The following is a 14,256-nucleotide window of genomic DNA, read 5'->3' as shown; positions in this document are numbered from 1 at the left end:
TAGAATGGTGATGGCATCAAGACAAAACTCTCCTTGATCTCTACCTTTAAGAGTATATTGCAAACTTGTTATTTTCGTCAGTTGCGTCACCTGCAAATAATCTTTAATACCTGCTGTACAGTGTCCATATTAGGACATTCTCACACAATCAAGAAAAACGGCCACCCGTACAAAGAAACGAAGACAAATATTTGGTCTCAATTGTCCAGTATGGAGAAAGTCTAAGCCAAACATATTCAGAAAACTCTGTCCTGTATCCAGAAAACATCCATCATGTTTCAGGCAATAGGATCTCACATTTTTGCGTCTGCTACCACTTCTATGCAACCAAAATACCAGCCGTAGCAACTAGTTGAGTGGTTTCTGCTGTTCTTACACTTGATTGGTAGGCCAAACTTATTTGATGGAATGCAGACTGGACTGTTAATAGCTGGCTTTGAAGTTACATCTGAGAAATTAGTGATCCCCTTGAAAAATAGCCCTTGATTACAGGAATTTGCTGGAATATTTGTTTTCCTGCCATGGGGCATAGCGTTCATTTTGGTAAATAAAGATTCCACCCTTTGCTACATAGGTGGCAAAAAAGACAAATTAATCTGGGAGATAGTTTTTGGTTTTATTTTTGGCATCTTTGTTCGATCTTGAAAAAATTAAATTAAGACTGAGGTGGACGCAAAACGCACCAAAATATGGCTGATATCCGGTGTCTCAAGGCAGTTTTTTCTCCCTAAACATCAATGCGTATGTAGAAGCGTTAACCCTTTTTGTAGTGGCTACCATGAGGACTTGGAGGAAAGATTGTTAAATAAAAAAAAAACACAATGGGGGGCGGAACAAAACAAAAAAAACCTTGTGTTCCTAATAAAATTCCACACTGGATCAGACATGTTTGATAAGCATATTCAAGTTTATAGTTTGTGCTCTTTATTAAGCCGAGTTAGTTTTAGTGTTATTGTATGTACAACGTTTAGTGTCGCAGCCCTTTAGTGAACAGATTGTTTAATTTTTTTTTGTAGTGTTGCCACAGACTTAAGCACCAGCATCAACTCTTAAAAACAACAGTAAATAGACAAACAAAAAAACAAGAAGATCCAGCAGTCAGTGAATGAAGGCAACACTTTTTAAACCACTCACAGGTCTCTCTATCATGCATCCTTAGCAGCAGAGTATTACAGTAGTTGGCATACTTACGGCACAGAGTGGGAGTCATAGTAAGCATTGTTTGTATTCTCTTGCACTGGTTCAGGAGATGGTTGTCTTTCTTCTTGCTCTTCTTCTACTTCCTCATCAGATTCTTAAAAAAAAATTAATAATAATACAGTTCACATTTCACTTTGTGTGATAATAAATGTAGCAATACCATCCTAACCACAGCAGCCAAACATAAAAAGACCAGCAGACCAGCTGACCAGCTCTCACTCTTTTTGACACAAGACAAAAAAAAGAAAAAAAATACAAGGACAACCATGACTTACATCATGTGCTTTGCGGTTTCTTATGTACAGAAAGAAAAGCCACAGACAGGTGCCGTTTGTGAATCAAGTTTATCGGCATTGTTGACCTCTTTCCTTACCTTCATCCATTTCTGCTTCTGAATCACCAAAAACCTCATCCTCATAGCGGAAGATGTCATTATGAACATAAAATTTGTTTGGAACAGATCCCTACAAAGACAGAAAGAACCAATGACAGTAAATGACTGCATCAAGGTCATGACATCGTACACACACTTTTAGAAGCAAGTTGATATTTTACTTGCAATAAAACAGCATTAACTACATAGCAGCAAAACAAGTGTTTATTTTTTTTTTTAATCAGTTCTGTAGTATTAAAGCAGCAGTCCAAGCTGCCATTTAAAAAAAAAATTCCCATCCAATATGTGCATCAATACAATCTACACACTGACAAGTAATTAACTAAATTGCTCATCAATCCGTTCCCCTGTGATCGATCGGCGAAGATTCGGCTCGGGGGTTCACTAAATTGCCATCAGTGCACCAGAAGAGTACTCAATGTGACCAGGCAGGCACTAGATACAATTGGTTCACTGCAAGAGAGGGGGCAGGGCTAAAAAAATATATATAAAAATAAAAGGGTGTGTGCTAGAGCCTGGTTCAGAAGAAGATGGGGATGTGACTTTGTAAATGGTTGCTATAGGAACAAAAAAAATGCTTTTTACATTATAATACATTAAAAACATTTTTTTAAATGCTACAAGTATTTGCTCATAATATAGAACTGATTTATTTTAAAAAAAAATAGGATATTGCTTGAACTGCAGCTTTAAATATAGGTTTTTATTTTGTATTCAACTCAATGCCATTTTTTTATTAATTTTAAAGCATCCTTTGATTTCTACACAAGGTTTTAACCCACATACCCACCAGTGCAAGATCTTTGCAACATTTGCCAGCAGTTTGAGCTGTAAACTGCAACAATAGATAATGTTACCTTAGTAATATAAGAAAACATTGTAGCTGCTGAGCCACTGACTGAAGCAGCCATTATATTAGACACACAAATCAGGATTTTTGCAGATGTACAACAGGAACACCAAACTATTGCCAGCTTAGGTAAGAATGTAGAATTATACATTGTCACATGCTTCACATATACAGGGGGGGGGGGTGGTGGGTGTGTGTGTGTGTGTGTGTTACACACTCTTACGGTTTCAGCATGCATGGACCTTCAGGTTCTACACTTTCATTCTAATGACGAACAAAAAATTGTCCAATTAAAAAACAAAAACATAAGATGCCATAAAATTGGACAACAGGATGATTTGAAAAGTAGCTGTGTGGGGAAAAAAAAAACAAAAAAAGGCATGCCTTGGCTAATCTGACAACATAGATGTCTGCTTTAAAATTGTGCTGCAAACAGGACATTAGTAATCCATAACCAATTGATCAAATAAGTGTCCATTGATTAAATACTTACTTCTGGAGCCAGAACAAAGGTTTGCATGAACTTTCTCATTGGTTGCCCATTATTTGAAAGTTCACCCATGACCTGTACAACGACCCCATCACTCAAAGTAGCATGTGCATCCACGTGTCGAATCTTAGTGCGACATTCACTGAACTGCAGGGACATCACCTTTTTGTGAATTTCCTTAAAGTTACCAAAAAAAATAAAAATATTAGACCACAAATATGCTGATACAATAGACATGTGCAATATTGAAACAAAAAAAGAAAAAAGTTCACAAAACACTTAGAATATTTCAAGATGCAAGCCCTCTTAAGACCAAAATGATCCAGTGGCAGTGACACTTACCCCACCCCACCCCACCCTCTTTACTGGCTTTAAGAGACAGGGTGGGCTAAAGCTTAAAAGGGTTTCCCAATATTCAGAGCAGGATTACATTTATTTAAGGAAGCCATGTGTATCAAGTGGTTTATAAAATGCGTTTTGTCGGCTAAGAGATATTGCACATTTTGAGCTAAAGAAATAAATGCAGTCATTTTATACGTACTGCCTGGCCATAAACCGCTTCTTGGGGCTTCCCAGTACCATCCAGTCCACCGTGCACATAAGAAGAATTCCTTCCGTAAAACCTGAAATAAATGTTTATTGCACACTGAACAATGCTAATATGTACATGCTAAGGAATAAACAAGCATGGGGAAATTATTCTGCTTCTATGAAAATAAAATATGACCACACAAAGATGTCATGGACAGGGATGGAAAACCTAGCCTTGCCAGTATCGCATGGTCACAGAAGTTGACAGTAGATAAGAGCCTGACTCATTCAATTTGCATTTTGTGGACTGCCATGTATGAGGAGAAAGAAAAACAAAAAGTATGTTTCACCGATTAATAATATGCATTGAGATTGGACACAAAGTATTCAGACTTGTGATGTGTGGAAGAATGTTCATAATCCCACAGACAAAGGCGGCGGAGAACGGAAGAAAAGCAGCTGGGACAGGTATCCTATGCCCATTGAGAAGGGGATCGGCCAAGTGTTCCCTGGCTTTTATCGGCTGTCCTCAATGACCTGACTTTGCTTCAAATTGCTTGTCCTCCACTCCGCTCAGAATTTCGTCCCGCAGGCAAACCTTTCCATCTCCAACTATTCAGCTAGGGCCCAGGCCACAGCTGCAACCCTGGGCACCCGACAGGCTTGTTTATATTTACTACAAGTAAAAACTAAATATACTTAATTAAATCTAATATTCAATCATCTCAAATGTAACCAGAGTATCATTTATTTTTAGATTTATTTTCCTAAGACAAATGTATTATTTTACACTGTTTATACTAGGTGACCTCAGGTCTTGTGACATTGTAACAGAAGTTTGCTAAATAGAGAGGCTGTTATGCTGATTTTTTTTTTCTTTTAAATAAAACTACACATTGTTTTAGTTTAAAAGTTTGGATTATCCACATAAAATAGATGCATCTGGAGTGTCTGACCAGAGCGAAATTCAGAATACATTGTAAAGAGCCAATAAAACAAGAAAATATGTTAACATGCCTCCGTTTTTAATTTAATTCTTGCGTTTAGGGACCTGGCCTGTTGAGGATAAAGAAACAGACAAAACCAGTACAGAACCATAAGAGCTCCAATAGCTTACAACTAATGGAAGCCAAGGCATTTTTAAGCCGTTGGTCCGCTGTATTTGGAATACAGCAATAATCTCTTTACATAGAATATATTATATAGGCGGTCCTTGGTTTTCCAACAGAATCTGTTCTGGAAGCAGCGTTGGATAGTGAAGCAGTTGTAAAGTGAGTCCCATGTTAATCAGTGGCGGTGAGCGTTGGATAACACATTCAGGCGCTGGATAACGCATTTCGGCGTCTAAAAACAGCCCACAGGGTTGCATTGTAAAGCGTTGGATATGCCATTCGTTGTAAAGTGAAACGTTGGATAGCGAGGTCTACCTGTATAGACAAATTACATTTGGACCTATATACCTCAGTGATCAAACTTCCACAATTTCTCAAAGACACATACATGGCCCCAGCTTGTGTTTTTGTTTACATTTTTAGGCCTAAACATTTCCAACTGGGCACTCCTCATTGCATTGCTTTTTACCATAACACTATGTGCTGCTAGGTTTCTCCCCATTTACAATACATACATACATACATACATACATACATAATGTTGGCTACAGCAAAGCATCCCTAAGCCAGTTTGTGAATAAGCATAAGGAAGCACTGATCCAAGACTACACAACAAGAGAGCAACTTTAATAATTTAAAAAAACGTTTAAACAAAATAAAAGAAAGAATACCTGTGCAAAAAGTCTGGAGCTTTATTTAGTAGAGTGTAGTACTGTCTCACAAACTCCCGCCCTACAAGCAGGGGGCTTGGCTTCTCCATCACCATTTCTTTGGTACAAAAATTGAAATGCTGCAATGAGACAAAAAAAACACCAAGATTAAGACACCCAAACATGTAAAAACCAGCCATTACCAATGACACAAAATACAGACAGCGCAGGAGTACGCTGCCTGGAATAATTCTGAATCGCTATGGCGACCCATGTCAGTGTACAGGGACCATGGTATAGCAACCACTGCTGTAAGGGCTGAGGTGAGAGGGATCAAAAACGAGTCACGTTCCTGATTGACAGAGTTTGGGCATATAGCAGCCATCCTCCATTAAGGAATATTAATCACCTCATCCCACTCACTGAAAAGCAGCAGACTGAAGTGTCAGAAGACTGTGTAATATAATGCTGTCAGGAGACTAATACAGAGTATGAATAAGGTTATGGAAGGAAAATGTTATAATATAGTTGTACTAAAAAATGTATCATGGAAATAAACCAAGATTGTATGAAATAAGCGATTTAGAATATTTTTTTTTACACGTTATGGAAAGTATACATTTAGTCCATGAAAGATAAAACGGTAAGATTGTAACAACTAAAATGAGAATATCTAATCATACTACATGATGGGGGTGTTGACTGTAAGCACATTGTTTAAAAACATGACGTTTCATGCCAAGGATTTTAATGTAATGTTTACTCAAAATTCAACAAAAAGGTTATAAAAGAAACGATTACATTATAATTGTAATAGCATTAAAAAAAAATATATATATATATTTTTTTTAAAATTAGGTTTAATGCGTATTTCATATTTACTTTAGATCCAGAACAGTTCATCTGGGGGTCTTCAGTGAGGCAGCTGGCTAAAATAGCTGCTTGCAGACTTGCTCCTGAGGGGGGTTTATTGAATCCTTGCTCAATCTACAGATTAGTTAGGGATCCACTTGAGCGTGATATCGCAAGTAATACATAAATATGTACTCTTTCAGATCTATATTGTGATATTTTAACTTCTCTACACACAGAAAAAGCACTGAAATGTTATAGCCTATGCCAATCCAAATGATCTTTACTTTTGCACCCTTCTTTTTCTGTGGATCCCAACACTTAAATACTTAACCTTGAGCACCCTACACAGAGTACCCATCACCTCTCCAGTGTAACTATTTGTTATACTACAACCTATGGCATTTATTGTTGCTTTAAAAACACCCCTGCTTGCTGCTCTAGCGCCATCAAACCCTGTCAATATATAGTAGCTTGGCAGAACCAAATGTATGTTATACAAAACCTCCGGACGGTGGACGTCTGACCACAGAGAGACACTACAGCCATTACATGTAAAAAAAAATGAGAAATTCACGGTTTCATACATTCAATAGAAGTACGAATGAGATCAGTCTCAGTGAAACAGTCTTGCCGAGTGAGGGGTTTGATTCTCTAAAGGGGGCATTACCTGCTTTGTGCTTTTTCGGATGACAAAAGCGTCCCAAACACCTCAACTGCCACCTGCTCTTTTTTCAGAAGGTCGCCGATAATCTTTTTAAAAGGAAGACATAAATTCAGCTAGGCCAGGCGCCAATTCAAACTTTCACTCGCCTAATCTGTTGGACAGTTTGCCGGTGATAGCCAGGCTTACGTTTACTGTTTTTTGTCAAGGAAATCATTTCAATAGTGGTCTGTAAGGGATATGCCTGATGAGGCCTATCCTTTATAAAGTACATCCTTTCTGGGTTTTGTATGATAGACTTTCAATTGGAATAATCTCTCCCTTCCCACTTGCCTGTCGGACTCAGTGTAGGTGGGGATGGTGGTTTCATCTCTCTGGAAGCTCAGTTGTAATTGCAGAGCCCAGAGTGTACTTCTCTGGGAGGTTATGCCTGAGCTGTAGGCTTTTATATTACAGTTTAAAAACTCCTGTAAATCCAAGAAAATAAACGGAGGATACCTGGCGCTTAAAGAGTCACTGTGTCCTTTTGAAAACAGTCCAGTCTTTAAAGAGTGTTTCAAAGTCCAAAACTTGAAGTGGATTGCTGTAGTTTTTCTTCACTGCTGCAGCTCTTCAATACACCTGAAATTGATACAAGGGTACACCATTGCGCAGTACTACTGATGTTGGATGTTAACCCCTTACTAACAACTTCCCCAGTGTGGACTGAATACACTTACAGGAGTGTTTCTTTCAGGATACAGTGGAGACAATCTGTGCTTTATTCCCTTTCTGTTCTTATACACCACGAATCTCCTGGGTGCTTCCTTTGTCTCTTGGGATTTCGTGATTCCCAGAATCCCCCGAACTCCACGAGCCCCCAGACAAGGATTTGAACAATAGCAAACAAAGGGGGTCACAAATTTAATTATATAAAAAATGGCTTCAACAAGCCTATAAAACGGCTGGTAAACCTGCACTAAAAACAATGGATGATTTACTCACATGTACTCACATATGTACATGCATAACAACACTTCGTAAGGATGCCGTCCGCAGCTTGTGCCTCCTGTGTTTGCTCCGGATGAGAAGGGCTCTCTCACAGCATAACTCCTCCGGTTGGTTCTGATAGAGTCTCTCCCCCCACCTGGCTGCGTTCCGGTTTACAGCCAAGGGTTCTGGCAGACTCCTCACCTTTCAAACACTGATGCTGCACTGCACTGCTCACACGGGATCCTGGCTCCTGCCACCCTAACGCGTTTCGTGACGTAGGCACGCCACTTTCTCAAAGGAATGAGGAGTTGTAGCTGATCTGTCTTTAAATACCCTCTAGGAATAATTAACTTTGCCAGTAATGAACTAATATGCAACACCTGTTAGTGTATGCTTGTCCGCTATTAACCAATGAGTATCTAAGGGAATTGACACCTTGGGATTCAAATACACCATAATCAGCAGACTTACAACTAAACGTGATACAACATGTTAGTACATATATACATCCTAATAAAATCTATACTTGCTAAAACGGACCAACCCTGTGTGGATAGGGCTAAGGGCATTATTGCAAAATAAAATGAAAAGGGCATATAATCTGTTTATTCTTTTAGAAATGAAGCCAGATCGAATTCTATGTTTAAACCCTTGGGGGCTAAGGTTTTTAAAGTATATATCCAAAAACTTTCTTTTTTGGATAAATAATTCAACCTATCGCCCCCCCTCCAATTAGGTTTAGGACAATCTATTCCTTTGCATATTAAACCTTTGGGATTTTGATTGTGGGCTATTCTGAAATGATTGGAGACACTATGTGTCTCCAGACCTCTTTTAATGTTATAAATGTGTTCTGCTAGTCTGCGTGTCAGTGGTCTTCCTGTTCTTCCCACATATTGGAGTCCACATGGACACTGCAGAAGATACACACAGAACCTACTTTTACAGTTGATAAATGTACCAATCTCATACGTTCTATTCGTTACTACAGAATGAAAGCTGGCACATTTCTCACTAAAGCTGCAGGCCGTACACTTTCCACATACAAAATAGCCTTTAAAATCAGACAGCCAATTGGAAGGTTTATGCTTCAATCTATCGTTTGGACAACTTGGTGCTAACGAAGATTTTAAATCATTAGCTTTTTTATAAATGATCTGGGGTTGTGGGGGTAAAATGGATTGTAATATGGGGTCTCGCAGAAGGATTCCCCAATGTTTTTTTAAGGTTTTTGCTATTTCCGGGGCCATACTATTATATTTTGTAATAAATGGTATGAATTCTCCTTCTTTAACTTTTTTTGTTTTCTTACGATTTATGTCAACTAGTAATGCTCTATCTATCTGATTCACTTTCTCAATAGCTGATTCTACTTTATGTTTATTATAAAGTCCAGTCATCATCACCCAAGATGGGTAGATAATATTCCACAAGGACAGGCTTTGAGAATAAAAAGAAACTGCTCTCAAAAACATATATATGAGGAACAGGTTAATGATCTAAAGCACAAGTTTATGGCACGAAATTATAATAAACATAAAGTAGAATCAGCTATTGAGAAAGTGAATCAGATAGATAGAGCATTACTAGTTGACATAAATCGTAAGAAAACAAAAAAAGTTAAAGAAGGAGAATTCATACCATTTATTACAAAATATAATAGTATGGCCCCGGAAATAGCAAAAACCTTAAAAAAACATTGGGGAATCCTTCTGCGAGACCCCATATTACAATCCATTTTACCCCCACAACCCCAGATCATTTATAAAAAAGCTAATGATTTAAAATCTTCGTTAGCACCAAGTTGTCCAAACGATAGATTGAAGCATAAACCTTCCAATTGGCTGTCTGATTTTAAAGGCTATTTTGTATGTGGAAAGTGCACGGCCTGCAGCTTTAGTGAGAAATGTGCCAGCTTTCATTCTGTAGTAACGAATAGAACGTATGAGATTGGTACATTTATCAACTGTAAAAGTAGGTTCTGTGTGTATCTTCTGCAGTGTCCATGTGGACTCCAATATGTGGGAAGAACAGGAAGACCACTGACACGCAGACTAGCAGAACACATTTATAACATTAAAAGAGGTCTGGAGACACATAGTGTCTCCAATCATTTCAGAATAGCCCACAATCAAAATCCCAAAGGTTTAATATGCAAAGGAATAGATTGTCCTAAACCTAATTGGAGGGGGGGCGATAGGTTGAATTATTTATCCAAAAAAGAAAGTTTTTGGATATATACTTTAAAAACCTTAGCCCCCAAGGGTTTAAACATAGAATTCGATCTGGCTTCATTTCTAAAAGAATAAACAGATTATATGCCCTTTTCATTTTATTTTGCAATAATGCCCTTAGCCCTATCCACACAGGGTTGGTCCGTTTTAGCAAGTATAGATTTTATTAGGATGTATATATGTACTAACATGTTGTATCACGTTTAGTTGTAAGTCTGCTGATTATGGTGTATTTGAATCCCAAGGTGTCAATTCCCTTAGATACTCATTGGTTAATAGCGGACAAGCATACACTAACAGGTGTTGCATATTAGTTCATTACTGGCAAAGTTAATTATCCCTAGAGGGTATTTAAAGACAGATCAGCTACAACTCCTCATTCCTTTGAGAAAGTGGCGTGCCTACGTCACGAAACGCGTTAGGGTGGGAGGAGCCAGGATCCCGTGTGAGCAGTGCAGTGCAGCATCAGTGTTTGAAAGGTGAGGAGTCTGCCAGAACCCTTGGCTGTAAACCGGAACGCAGCCAGGTGGGGGGAGAGACTATCAGAACCAACCGGAGGAGTTATGCTGTGAGAGAGCCCTTCTCATCCGGAGCAAACACAGGAGGCACAAGCTGCGGACGGCATCCTTACGAAGTGTTGTTATGCATGTACATATGTGAGTACATGTGAGTAAATCATCCATTGTTTTTAGTGCAGGTTTACCAGCCGTTTTATAGGCTTGTTGAAGCCGTTTTTTATATAATTAAATTTGTGACCCCCTTTGTTTGCTATTGTTCAAATCCTTGTCTGGGGGCTCGTGGAGTTCGGGGGATTCTGGGAATCACGAAATCCCAAGAGACAAAGGAAGCACCCAGGAGATTCGTGGTGTATAAGAACAGAAAGGGAATAAAGCACAGATTGTCTCCACTGTATCCTGAAAGAAACACTCCTGTAAGTGTATTCAGTCCACACTGGGGAAGTTGTTAGTAAGGGGTTAACATCCAACATCAGTAGTACTGCGCAATGGTGTACCCTTGTATCAATTTCAGGTGTATTGAAGAGCTGCAGCAGTGAAGAAAAACTACAGCAATCCACTTCAAGTTTTGGACTTTGAAACACTCTTTAAAGACTGGACTGTTTTCAAAAGGACACAGTGACTCTTTAAGCGCCAGGTATCCTCCGTTTATTTTCTTGGTCCTGTATGCAAATTGAGATATTTGCTTTGTGGGAAACCTTTGGCAGCTTTTACCTCTTGTTAATCACAGTTGGTTTTGTTCACGTGTATGTCACACATTTATAGGTGTAGCGCTTGAGTTAGGGTATCACAACATTTTTAATTTATTTTCCTGTAAATCCACTTTTTAAGCCAGGTACAATCTCTAATTCTATGCTTAAAGCAGTTAAAAATTGAGATTTCAATTTATTTCTCAATATCCAAACATTAGCAGTGTAATTAATGTATGATGCAGAAACTCTGCGTTGAATTTACTATTCCGTAATATACACTTATATATTTTTTATATATTACTTACACTTGTATACAAAATTGTATATCATATGCTTCCTAAATGTTTGCATACTCTGCTAAAATCTATATTGGCAGAATTGTTTGAAGAACCAAATATTTTTAATTATTTATTTTATATCAGCTAGTTTAGATCACTGGCCATACTTTGGGGGAATATTTGGTTTTAATATGTTAATTACCGGTTTTCTATTTTTCCTTCTTATGTTTGGTGTGGGTTTGTTTTCATGTCCAATTTTAAAAATCCTCTCCCGACAGCTCCCACGAGTTCCAAAGTAATATTGGCATTACGAGGGGAATATGTTTGGTGTTAACATTACATAATCTCCAACCCGCATTTGCTGTACCTTATACCATATGAATAAATTATCAGAGCTGTAAGTACACTAACCATGTTTAAAGAAAAAACAGACAAACCAGTTTACATGGCCTACCACGTTTACTTTGAGGTTTTTATTAGAAAGCTTCAGAAAATGTAATTGACTGCACCATAATCTGTATGGTTGTACGTGTACCAAGATATTTATCCTTGATCTCTTTTAGTCACTTGTCTGACTAGAGATATGACCTACTATAATATAGTCCACTTGTGTACAAGTCTCCATTTTTGTTTACATTCAAGTTATTTCACTCAAATGCCAGAGGGCACTGAAATGGCTCAAAAATATGTATTGTAGATTGGTATGCCTGGTTAGAATTTACAAAACATTTCTAATGCCGTGCTATTGCTCCAAAAGAGAAGAGATCTTCACCTTTTCACTGCCAGTAAGCCAGCATGAAAGTTCATTCGGGTAAGTCAGGATATGTATGAGCGTAGTGTGGCAACATAATTTTATTGGTAAAAACAAACTGCACATACGACTACTACTCCAGACAGTCACAAAGGCACTTACCAACCATCGTGGCCAGGCGCTGGCCATCGAGTGTATTTGTTCCTTCTACTGTCTTCAAGTCTCCCAACATACCACTTAGATAGTAAGCTATGCAAGGCTTCTTTCAGAGCAGAATGCTTTTTATTTTTTTTTATTTGTTGCACTTTGACATTATGATCAAGTAAATGATGCAATATTTTGCAGAGTGCTATGTTACAAGTATTACAGCAAATTCATACCGGTGTGCGCTCAACAATCCTCTGGTAGCCAACTATGTATTTTTGTTCTTAGCCGTTATCCCATTACTGGTTGCAACAATACACATCACAAAGCACACCCACCTTTCAATTCTTGTAATGCCAGGAAGTGAAAGGGGAAGGAACCTGCCTTCATACTAAGAGCTACACGTCTGACATTTCCTTTAGCTGTGTCTTGATCTCTGACCTCAAAGCCATATGCTGCACAAGCTGACAGATTTCACTACAGCAAAACAGTTACAATAAGTTGTGGGCCCTAGAGGGGCAGTCACATGCAATACCAACCGTGAGCTAGTGACAATAGCATATATTTTTAATAGGTTAAAATGTAAGTGAAATAAAACACAGATGGAATTATATATACACACTGCAAGAAGGAAATCAAGATATATATATATATATATATATATATATATATATATATATATATATTATATATATATATATATATAAATTAAAAAAAGTGGAAGCAGACAACTTAAAGGAGCAGTTCCACCTCTGCCCCATCCCCTTTATCTCACCTGAATGGGAAACAAGGGGTGCACGGAGCTGAACTGTGTTAATTTCAGCCCCGGTTACCGATACTTACTGGGAAAGGTGCCGCCAGCACTTCACTGCATTCAAATCTGCCGCAACCCAACGGTCAATAGGAAGCAGCAACAGATGTTGAAGCTGCAGCTTCCGATTGGTCCGCGTGACGCAGGACCTTTAAAGCGGCATTGGTTCCCTTAGAGAGGATTGAACCTATGCTGCCTTTTCCGTTAGTGTATTTCAGGAAACTAGGGGGCACTGGAGCTGAAAACAGCACCGGGGAGACGGGAGACACACACACAAAAAGTGGTCTTTCTTCAAAATGCATGCTCTCCTATCTTCATTCTCCTATTGATTTCATTTGAAAGGTTACCATCTATAAAGACTTTCCAGCAATGTTAGACAGACCGCTTTCAACCTCTAGTTCTATTCCATTTATTTCAAACTTAGAGTTGACATTTGTTGATAACTTTGGCCTTGCAGAGATTCATATGGAGGCCCATCTTCACACTTTCCTCCAAATATAGGGAGGGCAAATGTGCGATATGGTCCTAGGAAGAGAAAATTACAGCAAGTTTGCAAATTCTGTTTGTTCTCCATGGCAGTAGGCATCGTAGGAACATACCCAACCAATACAAGAGGGGAGAAATAAATACCCTGTAAATATCAATTTCAACTTATTTCTTTTGATACTACAGACTGAAGAACTTTTCATTCAAAACTTGTCAGCTGAGACCTGAATGTCTATTCTCTAATATTTCATGAGCGTATTAAACAATCTGCCATGCAAATTTATTCAGGAGACCCTGGTGCCTTAAACAACCATGATGTGCCAACAGCCCTTGTTGAATGGGCTTTTAGACTGTTAGATTTTCACCTTTCTGCTCATCGGCCTTCCTAATGCACCTGATAATTCATCGGAATATGGTCACCTTGGATGCTGCCTGCCTAGTCCTAGGTCCCTCTGAGAGGATAAAGAGCCTAATCCGACTTTGAGACACTGTATATGGTTGAGGTAGGTTTTTAAATATCTCACGAGAGCTTGTGCAGTACTTATTCTCATTTTCTGGATTTCAGCAAACCAAGGGTATAGTCACCTGGTTTATATGAAATGGGGATACATACAAGTTTATGCAGGAAAT

The 14,256-nt window shown here is 38.5% G+C and overlaps 1 protein-coding gene across 6 annotated transcripts in view; it reads right to left on the bottom strand.

The window, feature by feature from the left end:
* G3BP2 (G3BP stress granule assembly factor 2) overlaps positions 1–14,256 on the bottom strand; it is a 41,242-nt gene that overhangs the window by 11,165 nt on the left and 15,821 nt on the right. For 5 of the 6 annotated variants that reach the window (XM_075565263.1, XM_075565280.1, XM_075565245.1 and 2 more), the window contains exons 2-6: positions 5,249–5,367; positions 3,476–3,557; positions 2,938–3,111; positions 1,574–1,664; positions 1,192–1,294 (exon numbers count right to left, since the gene is read on the bottom strand). In XM_075565263.1, the coding sequence (XP_075421378.1) occupies positions 1,192–1,294; positions 1,574–1,664; positions 2,938–3,111; positions 3,476–3,557; positions 5,249–5,343 (545 nt within the window). In that variant the 5' untranslated portion in view covers positions 5,344–5,367. Of the gene's footprint in view, positions 1–1,191; positions 1,295–1,573; positions 1,665–2,937; positions 3,112–3,475; positions 3,558–5,248; positions 5,368–6,749; positions 6,833–14,256 lie in introns of all 6 variants that reach the window. The other variant, XM_075565254.1, reaches the window with a different exon arrangement.

The sequence above is a fragment of the Ascaphus truei genome, chromosome 1 (genome assembly GCF_040206685.1).
Source record: "Ascaphus truei isolate aAscTru1 chromosome 1, aAscTru1.hap1, whole genome shotgun sequence".
NCBI classification, from domain to species: Eukaryota; Metazoa; Chordata; class Amphibia; order Anura; family Ascaphidae; genus Ascaphus; species Ascaphus truei.
This window is presented reverse-complemented; position numbering and strand designations above follow the sequence as displayed.